General features: G+C 39.7%; 1 protein-coding gene across 1 annotated transcript; it reads right to left on the reverse strand.

Moving 5' to 3' along the window:
* Positions 1–1845: 1845 nt before the first annotated feature.
* Positions 1846–8824, reverse strand: cyp26c1 (cytochrome P450, family 26, subfamily C, polypeptide 1). The gene is made up of 6 exons (XM_066671929.1): positions 8645–8824; positions 7862–8086; positions 7213–7488; positions 6382–6540; positions 3772–4200; positions 1846–2642 (listed from the first exon to the last, which is right to left on the reverse strand). Exons 1-6 carry the CDS (start codon positions 8822–8824, stop codon positions 2265–2267), a joined length of 1647 nt encoding a protein of 548 aa, XP_066528026.1. The 3' UTR covers positions 1846–2264.
* Positions 8825–21088: the final 12264 nt, after the last annotated feature.

Below are 21088 nucleotides of genomic sequence, written 5' to 3' on the forward strand. Positions count from 1 at the left end.
GGTCTGCTGGGGGAACTTTACCTAGACAGTGGCATATTGCTCACTAAGAACTGGAACACAGCCTAAATGTATTACAGTTTATTGGAATTAATTTGACTAATTTGCACCTGTTTTTTTTTAATCAGCTTTATGTTTATAAGAATGTGGCACTTTTTGACAGAATGCTATCAGATTAAAAAAAATGTTTCACTGGGAATTGTCTATTATAATCCAGAGAGCATAAAAACATATCAGTAAAAACACTACACCTTAACCCATTTATTTGAAGAGATATGATAACATAGTGGGACAAAAAAATGGACCAGTACTTGGCCAAAATGTGAAATGGCAGATAAAGTATACTGAGCATGTGTGGATAAATACAGGGTGAAATTAGTGAGAAATTACAATTTTGAAAAAGACAAATACACAAATCTCAGTCAGAAAGAAAAAGTGCTGCTTGTTTCTCCTTCCCTGTTTTTCCACTGATCATTAGCTTCAGCCATGATCCTTATTCACAGTTTCCATTTAAAATAAACACAGAGTACTAATTAACATGAAGCAATATCACACTGCACTAGAGCACACAACTAAAAGTCAACACAAAGAGATAGCTGTTCCTTAATAGAAATCCTAATATCTATTAATTTTTATTATTATTATTATTATTTGTCTTAGCTCATTAGACTATAACTATGCCATACAATGAAATATAAATAGAGCTTATTTAAATGTTGTACTTCATTTTACAAAGAAATAAAAACAAATATTATTGATAGGTTATGTGTGGGAAAGGGAAAGCAAAAGCTGAATCCCAAGTACCTCCTAGATAAGAGTCCTATCATTTAATTTTATACTCTCCATAGAAAAGCATGACATGAAACAGGACACGTGAGCAGACACACACATTTACAGACACCATGCTCAGAACTAATATTTATGTGGCTGATTGCCATCAAATTCTCACAGCAATGTTATAACATCTAGTGTAAAGGCTTCCCTGAAGAAGTAGAGAGGAAGCAATTTCATTATTACTACCCTTCACACCAGAGGAAATGCATGTGTCTAGGAATGTTTCATGAGATTTAGGAAGCAATTTGTGATTAAGTCAGTACGTGGAATGTAAGGGTTTGGTCAGATTTCTTTTCTACCTTGGCCTATGGAGGTGCACAAGGTCCAGGATTCAATACAATGATAATCTATAATTTTATAAAAATCTATATCACATAGCTAAATCCTGATGTAGCAGCCATCTTGTAGCCTGCATCCTGCTAAACTCTGAATGTATATTGCATTCCTGTAATTCAAAATTTAAACATTTTTCATTAACTGTTGCATAGTATTAAAAAATACATATTTTATTTAAAAAACATATTAATATTTTACTTGACCTACTTTCATGATCGCTAACAACGAAATCACCATCTTTACGTCGAACATCGAAACCAAAATTCACACATACTTTTGGATAATATTATCCCCAAGATCAGAATAAATCAATGCACATGCGTTAACCTCTCTTGCTCATTAATGGAACTCGTAACGAATGCAGAAACCAATAAATATTTCTCCATTGCTATTTTTAAAATACTTCATTGGTAAGGTTTTTAACATTTTTTAAAATACTATGACAGTTGTCATATTTAATACTATGCAACAGTTGCCATAACATGACAATATAAGGAGGAGGAGAATGTTTGAATTTTGAATTACAATTACACCTTACACATAAAAAAGGATCTAAAACTTATTTATACCCCTAATATCTCAACAGGTCTGCCACATAGTATGTACATAGCACATTTAGTAACCGTACCCTCCAATAGTTTCTCAGATTTGAACATTCTATCTTAGTAATCAGCCTCAAGAGCTCAACTTGCAAGCTTCTCAAGCTCTCAAGCTTCAAGTCACAGGTTATTAGAATAGAGGTCACTCTGTATATGTTCATTGGGAGCCATTAGGGATTCTGTTAATATGTGAAATGTAAAGGGCATGGCCAGATTTCTAGCTTGGCTTGTGGAAGTGCACATGTTCATGTTATCTAGTATCTACAACCTGAAATTACAGACATCTTGTAGTCAAGGTCAGATTACACAATGAAAGTACCCTGCTCTAGATTCCTATATATAGACTGCCTAGTCTGTTCTTTCAAGAGCTCCACTGCACCTGTGAGATTCCACAGGTTCCTTAAAAGCAATACCTCCCACTAGATTTCTACATTTCAAAGAGTCCTGTCTTCTATCAAGATTTCATCTAATGTCCAGTCCACTGGAGGCACCACTCCTCTAAAGACGGGTGGACTCTCTGCGATTCCTCCCCCCTGCGTGGTTCCTGTAGCTGAATTTCACATGCAGTCCATTGACTGGGTGGACAATTGGCACTGTCTGCATCCTGGGATAGGTTTCTGTGGACAGTGTCCAATCAGCAGTGGCCAGCAGCTCCACACACAGCGTTTTCAGCACCAGAACAGCCAGCTCTCGGCCAACACACCTTCGGACCCCGCCTCCAAATGGGACGTAGCTGAAGCGGCTAGCTCTGGTCTCATCCCTCTCTGGGCTGAAGCGATCCGGCTCGAACAGCTCCGGGTTCTGGAAGGCAGGGGATGTCTCATGTGTGTCACGGATACTGTACATGACGCTCCAGCCCTTTGGGATTTGGTAACCCTGCGCTCAGCAGAAAGACAGACAAGAATTAATAGTGGCATAACTATGTAATTACCACAACAGTTATGAAAAGAATCAGCAATTTGTTAGTCATTAGGCGTTTCGCCCTAAGGCCATCATTTTAAAGTACCATGGGTTCCTTTAAAGAGTCAGTGGATCCTAAACTATATTATTGGAGTTATAAGCATATACAGACTCATGCTTAATAGTGTATTGGTACTACTGTATGACATTAATAAACTAATTTCTACCAACCCCCACCCTTCATGTGCCTGGTTTTTAGTGCAAAAAGTTGGAGAGCCTGTCTCCTTCTTTACTCCCAGCACTGACGGGGTGCTCAGTGCCTCTCCCTCATGGGAAAGCAGAGGAGGACAGAGCTGCTCAGAGAAGGGAAGTGACTATTGAGAGCACCAGGGACCACTGGACCCCTGTTCTGGCTGCAGATAGCAGCAAGAAGCTGAGGAGAGTGTGGTTAACCCCAGAAGCATATTATCAGCGGAGAGCTTGGTGAGCTCCAGCTAGCTTGCTCCTTGTCCGGTGGTCAGCAGGGCTCTCCATGTCCAGCATTGGAGCAAAAGTTAGAACAAGTATGGGGGCCTATTCTGGGGTCCTACCATCTAACATGCAATTCCAAAACACTCAGAGAGGGCTGGGCCCCATTAAATTTGAGGGTTTATAATATATACACTTTAAAAGGAAGTTGCAGGACTAGATGTACTCTCTGTCCGAAGAGCTGTGATCTTGAGGTTGTGAGATTGACAGGTATGGTCTATTTAAAAAAATATATATATTTTTTTTATTTTGAACTTTATTAGAACCCTCACACTTGTAGCTCTTCCTTTGTTGGTGTACTGTTTTAATCATCTATTTCCGAAATCCCTTGGCTGAATGTCTTTCAGCTGTTGACTCCTTTTCAGCAACCTCAGCAACACTGCTGTGCCTGACCCACTCATACCAGCACCACACACATTAACTTACATTAGCTGTGGTCAGAGACTGGCCAAGCAGCTAGAGCCTGAGATTATACACCATTTTAGTGTACCCAGAAGTGTCATGTGTAAGGCAGTGATGGACATACAATGAATGATATATAAAAAATATATATATGTATATATATAAAGAGACTTACATCCAGTTCAAAGGTCTTCAGCACTGTCCGATATCCCCCAGATACTGGCGGCAGGTATCTGAGCACCTCCTTGACCACGCAGTCCAGGTAACTGAGCTGACTCAGCTTCTCTAGACTCAAGTAAGGCACGTGGGTCCGGGACCGACGACCCTCGTCCAGGCAGGTCGTCTTCTCGAGCAAAGTTGAGGCTTTGAGCTCAGACCACCCCTCCTCCTGGTCCATGTGCTTTTCCACCTTTGAGTGCGGTCCACTCCCCTCGCCACACCGTGAGCGGCACGATCCTCGAGCCTCTGTCATTAACCCTTCGGCCTCAAGCTCGGCCCTTAAACGCTCTGCCACTTCGGGATGTCGCATGAGCTGCAGGATCAGAGACGTGGCTGCGCTTGCTGTGGTGGAGTGAGCAGCGAAGATCAGCTCCACTGCGCTTTCCTGAAAAAAACAATAGGCACACGTTTTAGACACTTAAAAATGTAAATAAAACCCTCTGTTTCAGTGAAAATAGTGCAACAATAATAAATCATATGTTAAAATGAAGAAATATTGTTTTTTGGAAAATATTAATCTGTTTTGTAATTGATACCAGCAGCACTTTTCAAAATATGGGGGCATGTTTATGACTGTGTTGCATCTATCCTTTTAACAACACTCTGTAAGTGATTGGGAACTTTCTCTGGACACTCTGAAGCTTTTAATTACAATAAGGAAATCCCAGCACTCTTTAATATATTACATTGAAGCACTTTATTCTTAAACTGAGAGTGAACCCCTGAAAGACTGCCAGTACACCTAATTAGCTGTAAAATGTACAACCAGGTGGATGTTTGTTTGTTTTAGCAGTATACAACTTAACCTGTCTTTAGTAGTGCCTGCCTTAAATATTTTGAAACCTGTTGATGGCATCAAAATGGGCAGTTTTCACAAACCTTTGTTCAGTCTCAACATGTGACATATATATATATATATATATATATATATATATATATATATATATATTATTTTTTTTTTAAGTCAGATGCAAATTATGCGAGGTTTGTTTAACCACTTGTAATCACTGAATCATTGATTTGTTTCTGTCGACCATAGCGCTTTTCCACCAAATGAACTCCGGTTCTTGAACCGGTTCCATTCCTGATTGTTGGAACCTTGGTTCTTTCCAGTGAACCGCCGCGTTTCTACGGACAGCGGCCAACGTGCATGGCATTGCACCTAACAGCACCAGAATCACATAAAAACGGGCCGTGTTCCTGTTTTTGTCCTATTATTTATTTATGTGAAACATTGTAAATGACATTGTTAAACAAACCTCGCGATCTGATTGGTCCAGCTAAAGCTTTCCTATTGGTCCATTAATTGGCCGTCAAAACAGGGTCTTAAATCCACAACTGCAAAAAGAGATTCGCACACGCAGCAGAGAATGCGAATGTGTGGATTTTTTCCACCTCATTCAAAAACTCCCACTGTCACATTTGTAACCTTAAAAAGGTTTGCTCTTGCACATTTTAAGCCATTTGAGAAGGTACTGATTCACACGTTCACGACATTTGATTTACAAATGCAAATCTTTTTTTCATATTTGTGAATTTAAATTATCGTTATTGTTGTTGTTTTTTTTATTTCTGCATTCCAATACATTTGTGGATTTTAGTTTTACATGTATGTAGTTGCTCAAATGCAGTTACAAAGTCTATTACATTTGTGAGTATTGTTTTACAAACTTAAATTTTTTTTGACCCTTTTTTGACTCCATACTTAGGAGACACCCAGGACACAACCGACCTCTGAAGATATTATTTTATCTACATTTGTATTTTATTTATTTAATTTTTGTACTGGGGCGGCATGGTGGCGCAGCAGTTAGTGTCGCAGTCACACAGCTCTAGGGACCTGGAGATTGTGGGTTAGATTCCCGCTCCGGGTGACTATCTGTGAGGAGCGTGGTGTGTTCTCCCTTTGTCCGCACAGGTTTTCTCCGGGTGCTCCGGTTTCCTCCCACAGTCCAAAAAGACACATTGGTAGGTGGATTGGCAACTCAATAAGTGTCTGTAGGTGTGAGTGAGTGTGTGTTGCCCTGTGAAGGACTGGCGCCCCCTCCAGGGTGTATTCCCACCTTGCACCCAATGATTCCATGTAGGCTCTGGACACACCGTGACCCTGAACTGGATAAGTGGTTACAGATAATGAATGAATGAATTAATTAATTAATTTTTGTACTTTTTTAATATACGTTTTATTGCTATTTATGTGTTTACTTTAAATCCTTAACTTTACAAAATAATTTCAGGTGAAAAGAAGGTGTACATTAAAATTTCATTGTCTTTTAGGAACCATTTTTCGGAAAGTGATTATTTTGTATATTTCATATACATTGCAAAAACCGACATGAGAGGAAGACTCTAATTCCTTTTTATTCCCTAAATAATTCAATTAAAACTCCATTGAGAAGGTCTTCCACATGGGGGTCGCTATGATTCATATAGGTTTAATACAGAGTATCAGACACATCCAGACCACTAGGTGTCAGCATAATGACTGCATTATAACATGAAGGTAAATCACTATAGAAACTAACTGAAAACACACTTATAAGTGACCTCTTGTTGAAAGTCATACCTTTAGTTCCTGCATGGTCAGATTGTAGTCGTTCTCCTTCGCGCCACTGAGCATGTAGTCGAAAGCATCGCAGTATTCATCCACATGCTGCTCTTTCTTCAACTTCTCCTCAATGATGTTCTCCATAGCTGCATGAAGGATGTTACGTGCCCTTTTGCCCTTTGATAAAAAATCAAAATGATTGTTAAGAGAATTGCTTGTTGAAATTTCTTTTCCTAAACTTGCATAGTTTGCCTCCACTGTGTTGCAGCTTCCTACTTTCTGAGAAGGATTTAAAATAAAATTTGGAACATTGCCATGAAGATTTGACTGCATTCAGCTATTACTTATACACGATATGTTGATATATGTTTAATAATTGGTTCTGGTTTCATCTTATTTAAAGGTATGGATGGAGGTCCATCAGTCCAGTGAACATTTGAATGCTGGAGGGCTTTATACCCCTCTAGCTAACATTTGGCCCCAGGATTATATACATCTTTTGTTTTATAGGTTTTATACTTATTTATACATGCTCACCAACAGAACTATGGGTTATTTCTGTCCATTTTGTTTTTGCTGATATGGGAACCTACCAGCAAGTTTTCTCATTCTGATTGGGCAGTTGAAACAGGGTGGCTGATGTAACTTAATACTTTTTAAAGCATAGCTCCTTCTGAACACCTTGCAATTGCTTCCTACAAGATTCTACTTATAAAATAAACAATAGTTCTAACGTGCATAAAATTAAGCTTTAGCCTTAGCCACCTACGTAGGCGGTAGGGTTCAAGGCTAGTTACTGGGACACACCCAATATGTTTTTATGATGGAACCATCTGATTTACACCTTACTTTTCTTAGGCCGCTGAAAGGGGCATCCACAGGGAGGGAGAAGAGGTTGTTCATGAGCTCCTCAAAGGTTCTGGCAAGGTAAACAATGCGCTGTTCGTCCAGACGCAGGCCCAACATGGCCCGCATAGCCACACGGAATGTCAGCGACCTGGTGGCGTTGTATGCGTCCACAGACCCTGCCTCCATGCACCATTTCTCCACCTCACACTTCACAACATCCTGCAGCCGAGACAGGTACGTGTCCAGAGCCTCACGGCTAAACACTGGAGCCAGGATCTTAAGAGGATGCAGAAAATACACTACAGTTAATTCAGTTTTGCTGGCCCGACTGTTCTTCTGAAATCAAGGGTATATATGTATATAACAACTTTCACTGTTCTGCGAAAGACTTTAGATAATAGGACATTGCTCCTAGGGTTTTATGGCATTGAGCTATGAGAACATTTCACCAACAGAACTCGAAAGCCCAGTGTTGGGGCTTCTTTGTACCCAATACCTGGTATTGTGTGTGGTGGTTTTAAGCTTGTGCATTTAAGAAAGTGTTCGTGTTTCTGACAGAAATACACTACAATATTAGCTTAGCATTTCTTATTAGGTTGTAGTTTTGACATAAAGCGTTTGCCACGCTGGCTCTTGAGCGGTTACGCACCTTCCTCTTCTGCCTGTGCAACTCCCCCGTGGAGTTGACGAGAGCGTGTGTCCCGAGGATGATGCGTGTGCTCTGTGGCCACTGCGTGCTCACGAGTGTGTGCTCGCTCAGCAGGATCTTCCGCACATGCTCAGCGCCTGTCACGCGGATAACGGGCTTCCCCAGCAAGTGCGTCTTAAACACGTTACCGTACTTCTCTCTCCTGGAGATATGGAAACTAGAGCCCTACAAATAAATAAATAAATAACGAGAGAGAGAGAGAGAGAGAGAGAGATTGGCGAGAACGAGACAGTTTTGCTCTCAGAAATGTTATCGTACTGATTTAACACTGAAGAATTTCCCCCGTTTTACCCTTAGAAAAATAATAATAATAAATTATTGGCTAATAATAAATGTTAGCCTAAATAAAGTTATATTGCTCAAATTATAAGGAATATAATAACTGTTTCATAATGACATATTATACATCTATAAAAATATAACATTTATATTATGCTTCAGTTTATTCCTCCAAGGTTTTATAGCATGCAGCCACTGTTAAAACACGTTTATAATACTCAGTATCCATAATGTTGCAGTGATATTTTAAAAAGAACTTGAATTAATTTTAAGGAGGTAAACATTTATTACGGTCTATATATGGTCAATATGGTCTATATTCTGAAAAGTAAAATATTAATAATTTTATATGTGTGTGTGTGTGTGTGTATACACACACTCCATTTTAAAGAATAATAATACTGTTAAAATAATCCAGTGTGTGTGTGTGTGTGTGTGTCTGACCTGCAGTAGCCAGTGCAGTGTTTCTCCGACCAGTGGCCAGCCCATGGAGCCTCGCGGCAGCGGAAGAGAGCAACTGGTGTCCCGCGCAGACCTCCACCTCAGACCCCAGAGTGCGCGCGAGAATAGCAGCAGCAGAACCGCGGGAAACACGGAGCACACCACCGCCAACAGAGCAAACATCGCCACGAGCAACCAATCACAAGCTACAATAAAATAAACAATTACAACAACCAGTCAAACGACCCGGTACCGGCAAAATAACCAATCAAATCGCCAGAAATATAATACGCTACAACAAACAACCAATCACTAACTACAGAAAACAACAACAACAACAACAATAACACTACAACCAACAACCAATCATTAACTACAAAATAACCAGCTACGACAGTAAATGATCAAACTTTACTATAGCAAATAATCAATTACTCTCTATTAACACAGAACAAAAAACTACATATCCAACTACAGAAAATAACCAATCAATAATTATAACTACTGACACAAGTAAATAAATAATTGATACAGCGAAATTTCAGGAACTAACAAACAAGAATTGCAACAAATATCCAGTCATTATTTAGAGCACATACACAATCACTAATTGCTGCAAATCATACACAGCAACTTTAGAAATGAACCAATCACTAAAATAACCATTCATTAACTACAAAAAAACAACATTAATTACAAATAACACACTGCAGTGACAGCAGGCAATTACACGTTAGAGTCTAATTCCACAAAAGCAACACACACAAAAACATCTACTGTTCCTCTAACATCCTGCTGAGGAAAACAGGGCAGCCCGCTCCAGTGGCGGGAAATTCTTAATAAAAAAATAAAAATTAAAAGCCTGACAGTGTCCTTTTAAATTTTGCAGTCCTAAGACACCAAACAACAAACACAGCCGCTTTAGCAATGGATTTGGGTTTTATTTTAAAACAAAATCTGTGTTAGTATTCAAAAACAGTTTATAATGGATTCCTGTGAAGTCCGCAGTTATTTTTACAGGCGGCGTGCAGCGGCTCGCCTTCGGCTTTAACACCTCTCCGCGGTCCGAGCCCAGCTAACCTGAATTTCTTCACCGTAAAACAACGGGGAACACACACACTCTTTTTCTATGAGTTACTTATCATTAAAATCTGAATTAGATCAGTTTTTAAGATGGTCATAACGTTTTAAAATATCCCGCTCCACCACTTCTACATTTTAGAACACCATTTTAAGTGCACTTGAAAAAGTAAATTCAACCGGATTTTCTGGTACCGGATTTGTATTTATTTTATATTAAATTCATGTATAAAATATGTCATAAGTTTTTCACCGACAACAGCCTATCTTTCACTATATTTTCACAGTATAATGAGCACAGCAATTAGACACTAGGCATTAAAATGAAAGAGAGAGTAAGACAGAAAGAGTGTATTAAAGAGTGAGAAATAAACTGCACTCACCTCACCTTAGACAAACAACAACAAAGAGCACAAGCTGCGTGATGTGTTTCCACGTGTGTATGTGTGGATTTCTCTGTTTGTGTCTATGTGCGTGTGCGTGTGCGTGCAGCGCATGTGAGTCTCCTGAGCGCTCCTCGAGCGCCTTTATAAACATCGCTCGAGTTACCGAACCACCTTCACTGATGACGTAGGGGGGGTTACTAAAAGTTGAAGAGGTGAATGAGAGAGAGAGAGAGAGAGGAAAATGTTTAAAATATACTCTCAAATGAACGGTGTAAATGTATAGACGCCATATAGAGATTAAAAAAAATGTACAACTGTTTTTGTTATGGTTGTGATAATATGGTTAACGAACCGACATGTGGCATGATAAAAAAGATTTGAAACACACAGGATGATGTTGAGGTGTTTATATTTCTCTATACAGAACCCTTTAGAGAACATGTTTTTTTACTAGAACCCATTGCACAGAATTGTATTCTATTTAGAGGTAGTAGGAGAACAAGGGATGGATAAAGAAAAAAATGAGAAAGACAAGAAATATGAATGTAACACGTATTGAAAGGACTAATAAGTAAAGGTTGCTGATAGAAAGAAACATAACTTCCATACCCTCTCCTTCATTCTATTTTCTCTGTGTCTTATTCTTCTCTCTCTCTCTCTCTCTCTCTCAGCATTTATTTGTCTCACTTGTTTGATCCAATCGCAGTACAATATTATTAACTATAATATTAGTATTATAAAGTTATTCTGCATTATAAGGGACATATACAAACAACTATTATTATTATCACTGCCTATTTAAAGTAAGGGATTATCAAGAGCTGGAACAACTCTGTATGAGCCTAAGACTACAATGTTTGTGCCAAGTGTTGGTTCATGAGCTGTAGAGCATTGGAGCTTTGTTCTATGGAGTGATAGAACTCCATAAATTACCTTCGGGCTGTTTCTGATTCAGAACTAATCAGCCAACATTAATTTGTGAACTATTTATGTGGCTAAATGCCATCCAATCCTTCAAGCAATGTCCTAACATCTATAGTAAAGTCTTCCCATACAACTGAAAGATCAAGATATGGTGGAAAACTGCCATTAGGGGTACTACAAGTGTCCAAGTACTGGGAGGAGCTGAGACTCATTAGGGAGCTCCCAGCAAGCCTTGCTTCTCCATTTCTGTGATTTTCAGAGTTTTTTTCCGTTTTTGAGACCTTTTTATTTTGAGTTGCATTGGCGTAATTATTTTGTGTATTTGTGTGTGTTTCTGTGCATTCTGGAGTGTGGCACCCAGATACCACACATTTCTTTAGTCCTTTCAGCAATATCTCTTTTTAAGGGCTGAATATAAGGTGTGGTTTGGCTGTATCTAAATATGGCTATATCTCAGTTTCCATTCTCTCATTTGTCACACAATTTACCTGTTAATGTTATGGCAAAACAGTGTTTCTTTGTTATTTTTATGTAAATACTATGGCTTTTTTACGGTGTATATCTTTTTTTTTTTTAACAGATAAGTAATGCAAAATTTCTGATTGCCAAAAACGTGACTATATATTTTACGGTAAAATTCTTGCAACCACAGTTGCCAGTCTTTTACTGTAAATTTTACAGATCTTTTGTTTTTTACAGTGTAGCCTTCACTTCAGAAGAAATATTGGACAAGTTGTCATCCAAAGCCTTGTGGCTCTACAGTGTTGCTCACAAAGGGCTTGGTAATCAGCTAAATCAGGGTAAGCGGTGATGCTGGAGCCAACAGGACTGATGTCTGATGCTCCTGATCCTGAGATGAGCCAGAGAAGACTGGAGTAACAGGGGTCAGAGGTGTCGTCCTAATGGATTAGTGAAGACCCCTAATCCGGGATCCACACTAGCTATCTCCCTAAGCTTCTGTTTACACACGGGATGTCCCATTCTTTACTCTGGAGAAGTGTTTTCAGAGTGACCAAGCCCAGAGACAGAGCTTAGTCTGGAGACACAGCTTTTCAGAGGTCAGTTTCAGCCAACCACAGCATCTGGACTGGACATAAAGCCTGGACCCTGGCTTCCCAGTTAGATCCTATTAGGTCCCATTATATCATGTTAGACCTTTTAAAGATGTAATGAATACTCTGAAGGCAGCACAGTGGTGCAGCAGGTAGTGTCGCAGTCACACAGCTCCAGGGACATGGAGGTTGTGGGTTTGAGTCCCGCTCCAGGTGACTGTCTGTGAGGCGTTGGTGTGTTCTCCCTGTGTCTGCATGGGTTTCCTCCAGGTGCTTTGGTTTCCTGATTTTTAAACCTGTAAAAGTTTCTTCACACTCACACATCTCTTAAATAAACAAGGTTCTTTATGGAGCCAAAAGTGTTTTTTCTATGGCACCGTTCAAATAATGCGTTATAGCACATTTACATGTAATAGTATATGTACAGCAATATACAGGGTGTAATTGCATTTAGCCTCATATATTTTACTGATGCTGGACGATTATTTGTGGCACTCCAGATCTTCCCAGAGGTAAGAAGATGGTGTCCCATCATTCAAGATATATTCTGTGGAACTTTGCACCCACTGGCTGATGCTTGGCATTAAGCATGGTGCACTTGGTGCTCATATGCAGCTGCTCCAAAGTTTGTCTTTCTGTTGGGCGATTAGATTGGAAGATTAGACGTTGTTTATAGCCTGTGTGAGAAAAGAAAACAGACAAAAGGAAAATGGATTTGTCAGAACAATGGACTGATCACCCCAGAGCCCAGACTTTAACATCATTGAACATACTTTGAAATAATTGGAATCAGAAAGAGCAACCGATCACGAGGACTGAACTTTGTTGGAGAGGAAAAATGCCCCATAAAAATTATATAAATAATACAACATATTATGCTATATTATGCATAGTTTGTGTCATCTGTAGCTTACATAGTAACAAACATGTGAAACATTTAAGTCCACTGAAGTTCTCATGGACTACTAACTATCATCACCAGTAGACTGACCAGAGGAGGATGGGTCACCCTTTGTGAGCCTTGGTTCCTCCCAAGGTTTCTTCATCAGCTGGGGGAGTTTTTCCTTGCCACTGTCGCCCCTGGCTTGCTCACTTGAGGGTTTTACATTGTTTTTACATTTCATGTCAAATCTTTGTCTTACTGGAATTCTGTGAAGCTGCTTTGTGACAACATCAGTTGTGAAAAGCGCTATATAAATAAATTTGATTTGATTTAAGTAGTGTGTGTGTGTGTGTGTGTGTGTATGTGATGGGGGGGGGTCGACAAGAGGCAAGGATGAGTTGAGAGATATACAATCTTTGAGGGGGATAAGCGAGAGAGAAAGTAAGTGAAAGAGAGAGAGAGCGAGAGAGAGAGAGATAGATATGAAGGTACAAAAAAGGAGTGAGGGAGACTTTTCCAGTCTGAGGTGTTAGGTAAATCCCGTTATTAATTTTAACAGGCGAGATTCTGAATACCAGAGGAAGCTGAAACTTGGGTCTGCAAGCAGAGACTCGCCACACACACATACAAACACACACACACACACACACACACACACACACACACACACACACTAGTGTGTATTCTCGTCTCTCTGTAGTGTACTTCAATGTTCTTTTGGAATACAGCTATACTTTTTTAAATACCAAATATAAGTGGACACTTCATTCAACATTTCTTCTAAAATGAAGGATTCTAAAAGGGTAGACTGGGCACCTTTGAAGCACTGACAGCTTCTCCTTCTGTGGGAAAGCTTTAGACTAGATATCGCTGTGATAAATTTATGGTACTGAGCCATGAAAACATCATGGAACTTATAGCGGATAATCCAATTCATCCCAGAAATATTGGATGATGCTTCATCACTTCTGAGAATGCAAATCCACTGCTCCTCTCTGGTGAAGTCTTAATGTTGGGCATGGTGATTTAAGCAGCATGTACAGCTGGCCCAGGGCATCCTATTTCATTTCATTGTAATAGTTGATTTGAAAAATTATATGGAATGTCTAAATAACTTTGGTCATACGATGTAAATTCAGAGTCTACCAATCTGTGAACCTTAAACCCGCTACCTCTTCCATGACTTCATATAGAGGAATCCAAACCACATCATAACAGTGTAAATTCTCCACAAACACCTCATGCATCTGTGTCAAATCCATCTTAAATAAACCACAGAAACCCCATTATGGGAAGCTAAGGGTGTTGGTTTCTCTATAGAGAAATTTCACATTAATATCACACTCACTTTGATCAGCGGGTGGAATTACATACATGTGAAAGATATTTTACAGTCCCAAAAAGCATCACGCTGCTATGTTTGGGCCTGTTTCGCTCTTTGGGTCCTTCTCTTTTTCTCCCAATTTCCCCTTTACCACAAACCTAGCTGATGAGCCAAGGCATGTTTTTGGTGGCATGATGAATCAAAGGTGTGCTATAAGCTTCCATGTTATAAGTTTACATGTTAGCATTAGCACAAAGAGTGCAAGAAATAGCAGGTCAAGATATATCTTTCAACTGCATGATACCTACTCGGCTCAACTCTTTTTTTTCCTTTTCCATTAGGCAAATGTTGTTCCTGGAACTGGGTACATTTTTTTAGTTCCTGTCTGTAAAATCTCCAAGGTACAGTAGAGATCACATGTTGTTTATCCAATTTGCAACAGCAGCTCATAAAACTAAGCACAGGTTCTTGTAGGATTGGTGGCAGTGGAACAAGAGAACTATTCTGGACTCTCTAGACTGCTGCATGGCTATGTTGTGTTAAGTTAAAAAAAAAGAATTCATGTATACACAATGAGCAAACAATGCTTAACATTCTCTCTGCTGTTTTGTGGTTTTCAAAGCCTGTGGTTCCCGTCAGACATGTTGTTTTGTGACATCACGGGCTACATTTCGGAGAAGCGCTATTGTAGGGGAAAACCCTAGCTCGGTACCAGGTATCAAAAAAGAAGGAAGAGCCGAATAGAGTAAATCTTGACTAGAGTAAGTACTATGCATTGGAAATGCACTATTGGTATACCTAGTATGTCCCAAAATGTGTAGACACCTCTTATAATAAGTGATTCCTGCACACACTGTGGATGCAGAGCTTGTGCTATCTCCATCCAAGAGCACTGCCAATTGAATGGGCTTCATATGACCCTAAGGTCACTATGCTCAGTGCCAAGCTTTGGCCAGAGGGATATAAATCCCCTCAGAATTTGATTGTGGAGCACTGGAACTCTGTAAAGTGATGGAGCTCTATTTATGTACTTAGTTGAGATCCAGAACTAATCATCCAACTTCAGCCCAAGACCTCACTGATGTACACATAGCTGAAAGCTATCAATTTCACAAAGTCCTTAATTAAGAAATGTTGGAAAGCTTGGTGCTTGGTGATGAGGCACAGCCCTTGTCTCAGACAGACTTTCATTAATTTATCTCTGTAACTAACTTCATTAAACATGTTCAGACACACATTTATTGGATGACAACTGAACTGTGTACAAACTGGTTGATGTGGAAGAGCGGTCACTCGGTCACTCTATCCCTGCCCCCTAACGCTCTTCATTCAACACACTCTGGCCACAGCTCGTCGGGGTCAGAGCGAAAGTGTTCACCTGGCCAAAGAACACAGAGACACACACAGATCCATCAACACGACATCCATACATACTTCCTGTCCTCAGGGAAGACCAGGGTGCTGATGTGATGGTCAGCGTGCCTGGACTCTGGTTTAAGGTCAGAGAAAAAGCCTTTTGTGATGCCCTCATTCAAACCTAATAAAAGACCAATTCTGATTGGGTATACTACTAGTATAATATCCTTCCAGCTGCATGCTAATACTGCATTCGGTTATATGGGAAAAAAACGAGTTCCCTCCAGGAGGCACCAGAAGAAAACCCTCTGAATTTGGAAGCCTAAGTGTGATAGATCTAAATTTTCAATGCAGCACAAACTGGCCAATCTGTGACCTAAAAAGACTATTTTCAACATGACGGAACAGTCCATCCACAGTAAAATATCAAATAATAATATAATATATGTGCTTAATTGGCGGCACGGTGTCGCAGTCACACAGTTCCAGGGACCTGGAGGTTGTAGGTTCGATTCCCGCTCTGGGTGACTGTCTGTGAGGAGCTGGTGTGTTCTCCCCGTGTCCGCGTGGGTTTCCTCCGGGTGCTCCGGTTTCCTCCCACAGTCCAAAAACACACGTTGGTAGGTGGATTGGCGACTCAAAAGTGTCCATAGGTGTGAGTGTGTGAGTGAATGTGTGTGTGTCTGTGTTGCCCTGTGAAGGACTGGCGCCCCCTCCAGGGTGTATTCCCACCTTGCGCCCAATGATTCCAGGTAGGCTCTGGACCCACCGCGACCCTGAACAGGATAAGCGGTTACAGATAATTAATGAATGAATGAATGTGCTTACTTCTAGGAGTAATGTTGTTTTTAAACACATACATGTACACACAGGTCGGTTTGCTATATTTATGTTCAAAAGCACCCATAGAAATGCTAAAGTCCACATGACACAAGAGTATTCATGTTTTTTTTAAAAAAACTTCCCATATAAACCACATAAATGCAACCAAGTGGAGAGAACATGTTGGACCTTGGATGAAACAACTGCTTGACTAGCACTTGAAAGCAGCATAAGCAACTGCAATGGTCCCTTCACTCTAAAATGTCTGGAACAACTTTTCTGGCAGAAAAATCCTCAACATGAAATGATTCTCACAAAGTTGGTCCAATTTAAATCAAAGGTTGATTGTTCAGTTCCTCTATCAGTTCCTAATTTATTAGTTGGGAAACTTACATGTAAGGACTAACCAAGGCAGAATAATCTACAATTAATCTACAGTTAAATGACAATAAACTAAATATTACCGACTTATTTTATTTATATTTTCCTCAGAAATCATTAGGCCCCCTCTGACAGACACATACACTCGTCTGTGGGACGTCCTGCTTTGATAATCCTGGGCTTTCCCTCCTCCTAGACATCAGCTATCATCACTCTGGATTGAGATGGGGGGTTTCAGGAGCATTTTGAAGAGCTCATGCTGACCCCCCAAGGGACAATATGGAGTGTGTATATGTGCATGTGTGCGCGTGTGTGTGTGTGTGTGTTTTAGTAGCGCCCGATCGCCTGTCTCATTTCCTTATCTGTCAGAGTTTGTGTTGCTGGGTGAGTATCAGGTTCTGTCCTGGGTGTCTCCCCGTGACCTCACGCTCTGACCCTTGAGGCCTTCACTTCCTCCCTGTCACCACGACGACAGAACCCAAAAAGGACCTGAGACAATACGCTGATTCAGTGCATTGAAATTAATACCTGTATTAAACTCAGGGAGTCCATTCAGTACCCTTAATTTAAATGTAATAATCATATAAATGTGTCCAAAAGTTTAAAGACACCACTTATTAAACTCACTTATTTTAAACTGCATTCATTGTGGACACAGATGTTCAAATGTGAATACACAGTTTGAATGATGTCTTTGGAAAAGTACAGAATAAATGGGACATTGCATGTGAGCCTATAATCACCATGCTCAATACCAAACATTGGCTAAAGGGCTATAAAGCCTGCCCCCAACCTTGATCTATGGAGCAATGGAAATGCATTCTGTAGTGATGGAACAAAATTCAGTATCATTGATATGAGTTGGAGTGGCATTTATAGTCCAAATAAATAATCTAACATCAGTATCAGACCTCTCTAATGTATATTTGGCTGAAAGCCATGAAATCCTCTCAGTAACATTGTGACATCTAGAAGTTGTTACTGCAACAAAGAGTCGGACAAACTACTTATTAATGCGAATGTGTCTACAAATTTTTGGCCATAAGTTTTATGTATGTACGAGTGTGTGTGTGTGTGTATGTGGAAGCATTTCTTTGTGTCAGGAGCATGCTCGGTTCTCACACTAAACAATGGCAAACCCCAAGAAGCTCCTTGTTTACTTACACACATCAACAAACTGCTTTTTGCAGGAGATCCATTAGCTGCTGGAGCTCACCTGAGGCAGAGATTAAAGGGTCAAACTCACCTCCACACCCACACACACACACATAAAGAGGGAAAGAGAGAGATAGAATTGACAAAGGCCTTAAGACTGGCCTTAATGTTCTGGGTTCCAGTAGGTGTCTCAGGCTTCTTTAGCTATTTATCTAAATATCTTCTATTTTTCACCCTCTCTCACTTTCTCCATCTCTCCTGCTCTCTCTCTCTCTCTCTCTCTCTCTCTCTCTCTCTCTCGCTCAGCATTAAAAAACAGCAACTATTAAGTAACAGAAAAAAGCTTGATAAAGAAAGTGGACCTATAGATACTGACATTTATAAATTATATATGGGTAATTCTGAAAATGACATGTACATGAGACATACAGGAGTAAATAAAATGAAATCAAGTGCATGCCATTTATTTATTATTTTTTTAATAATATAGTTATCTATTATTTCCCATGTTTAATAGAAAATATTACAAGTAGATTACAATTAAAATGTTGAGACTACAAAATTAGTATTTTTGAGAAATGCATGCATTTAGATTTTTGATGCAAGCAACACATTCCAAAAATGTATTGTGTACCACACTGTTGCATCATCTCATCTTTTAACAGCACTTTGTAAATGTATGGGAACTGAGGAGACCAGTCACTGTAGTTGTGAAAGTGAAATGTTTTCCATTTTTTCCTTCTTATAGGATCTCAACTGCTCAATATATTGCATCTCTGTTATAGTATTGATTCCTTTTTTAATTCTTTAAATGTTACACTATTTGCCATGTATGTTTTTCACAAAGTGAACTCATCCCCCTCTTGATTTCTGAAAAATTCAATCACTTTGGGATGCCTTTTTAACATTTGGTCATCTTACTGACCAGGTGTCAGTCAACCAACTCAGTTATAAGATGCTTTCTCTCCCTCTTTCTTCTTTTTCTCCCAGTTTTTCCAGTGAATGCACTGTAAATGCATGTTTTCATTTACATTTTTCACAGGATCCCAACTTTAATATATATGCATGTATATATATATACATGTATGTATATGAACATTTGTATAGGAATATATAGATATATGTATGTGTGTGTGTGTGTGTGTGTGTGTGTGTGTGTGTAATCTCCACACACGTGGATATTAATCATGTACAGTCGGAAGTGAGGGTCCAACAGTGTCTGAAACATTCTACAAGGGGAGGAGACAAAGGATATATCATCTGCACAAACACACACACACACACACACGCATGCACGCACACACACACACACACCCTGTCTGGAATGCTGGAATGTGTTTCTGACAGTTGTAAATTAGATGTGTAACCATCGTTAATACAGCTCTCCACCCTCTCTCGCTCTCTCTCTCTCTCTCTCTCTCTCTCTCTCACACACACACACACACACACACACACACACACACACACACACACACACATTTAATCTGTATTTAATTTGTGTAGTTGTGTGTTTTTGGAGGTACAATATTGTCAGGCAGTATCCATAACCATGCATCTTCCCAATGGTAACTTTTCAGGAGAAAAAAAACCCCAAAACAATGGTAGTCAAAGTGTTCCGGTTCCTCATGACGTTTTTACACAATGTAAAGTGAAGCTTTCTCTGGGATGGTGAGGAGGTATAGCTCTCTATCTGAGAGGAGGAAGTTTTCAGGATGCCAATCACTCAACGTCCCGCCTCCTCTCTGACAGGAGCTTCCTGCTGAGGAGGACAAGACTGCGCCGCGATGAATGGCAAAGTACACCTTTAAACTTTCCAGCCACCTTAAACACTGTTCTCCAAGAAACTCCACCAATCTTCACCAGTCTCCACTAAGAGCCAGTATGCTTTAATTTTCTGCCAGACCTTTTCCTTAACATGTGTTTAACAGTGCTCAATCACTTTGTACAATCTTCATAAAAATTGAACATTGGGCCAGCATAGGTCAGCATATTAAAATTGAAGATAGAGGGGCATAAGCCCCCAGCACTGTGCTGTGGAACACTGGAACTGCTTTCTCTGAAATGGTGGTACTCCAGTCAGTACATTTGAAATGAGTTGTAACATTAATATAAGAAGCACAGAAACTTTTACCACAGGAAAGGGGGAACAACCTGCAGACACACACACACACACACACACACACACACACAGCCCTACTGACTCCACTGAAGCCCCCCTTTGGGATCACTATCAATATGAAAGAGAAGAGGAAGGAAGTTTTTGAGGAGGAGGTGAAGGACTGTGTGTGTATGTGTGTATGCATGTGTGGGTGTGTGTGTGTGTGTGTGTTTGTGTGTGTGTGTTTGTGTGTGTGTGTGAGAGAGAGAGAGAGAGAGAGAGTCACCTCTTGGGCCAATCTCATTCATCCTGCCTCGCTGTAATCTAATCAAAGCGTAACTGGATTTATCTGCTGTCATTTCACATTGTAACACACATCACACACACACACACACACACACATACATACTTAAACACCTGCCCCTTGACATAGTGATGGATGGGGCTGGAGGCTCACTTTCAATCAAGGACATTGAACAGAGTGCTGGCTAATGTAAAATTAAATATGTACATTCTCTCTCTCTCTCTCTCTCTCTCTCTCTCTCTCTCTCTCTCTCTCTCTCTCTCTCTCTATATATATATATATATATATATATATATATATATATATATATATAAATAGAAACTATTAACTAGAAATATAAATAACTATAAATAGAAAATAGTAACTATATATAAATTAGAAAACACCAAAGAAACAACATTTCTCTGAAATTATTTTTAGGATAAAATCCCAGTGTAACTTCAACAGTGTAATTTCAACATATTGTTTTTTAAATGGGATCAGAATGGGTTGTGTGGAACAGAAACAGAAATATGCTTTTAAATATAAGCATTTCAATGGTCTCTGTGTAGTTACCAAGTACACAGTTTTTCTGAGGAAACTCATAAACAAATTCACCAAATGTTTGGTAAATGTCACAGACACATCATGATTAAAAGTGAAGGATAAAATTGTGTAGGGAACTTTCCAAACTTGAAAGGGT

Source organism: Hoplias malabaricus, chromosome 1 (genome assembly GCF_029633855.1).
Source record: "Hoplias malabaricus isolate fHopMal1 chromosome 1, fHopMal1.hap1, whole genome shotgun sequence".
Lineage (NCBI taxonomy): Eukaryota > Metazoa > Chordata > Actinopteri > Characiformes > Erythrinidae > Hoplias > Hoplias malabaricus.

Bases quoted from the DNA above. Each gene is read 5' to 3' on its own strand.
- cyp26c1 (XM_066671929.1), bottom strand. From the start codon at position 8,824: ATGTTTGCTCTGTTGGCGGTGGTGTGCTCCGTGTTTCCCGCGGTTCTG. The intron at 6,541-7,212 runs GTAAGGTGTAAA...TTTTTATCAAAG, and splicing joins CTTTCAGCGGCCTAAGAAAA to GGCAAAAGGGCACGTAACAT. The intron at 2,643-3,771 runs GTAAGTCTCTTT...TGCTGAGCGCAG, and splicing joins TGAAGACCTTTGAACTGGAT to GGTTACCAAATCCCAAAGGG.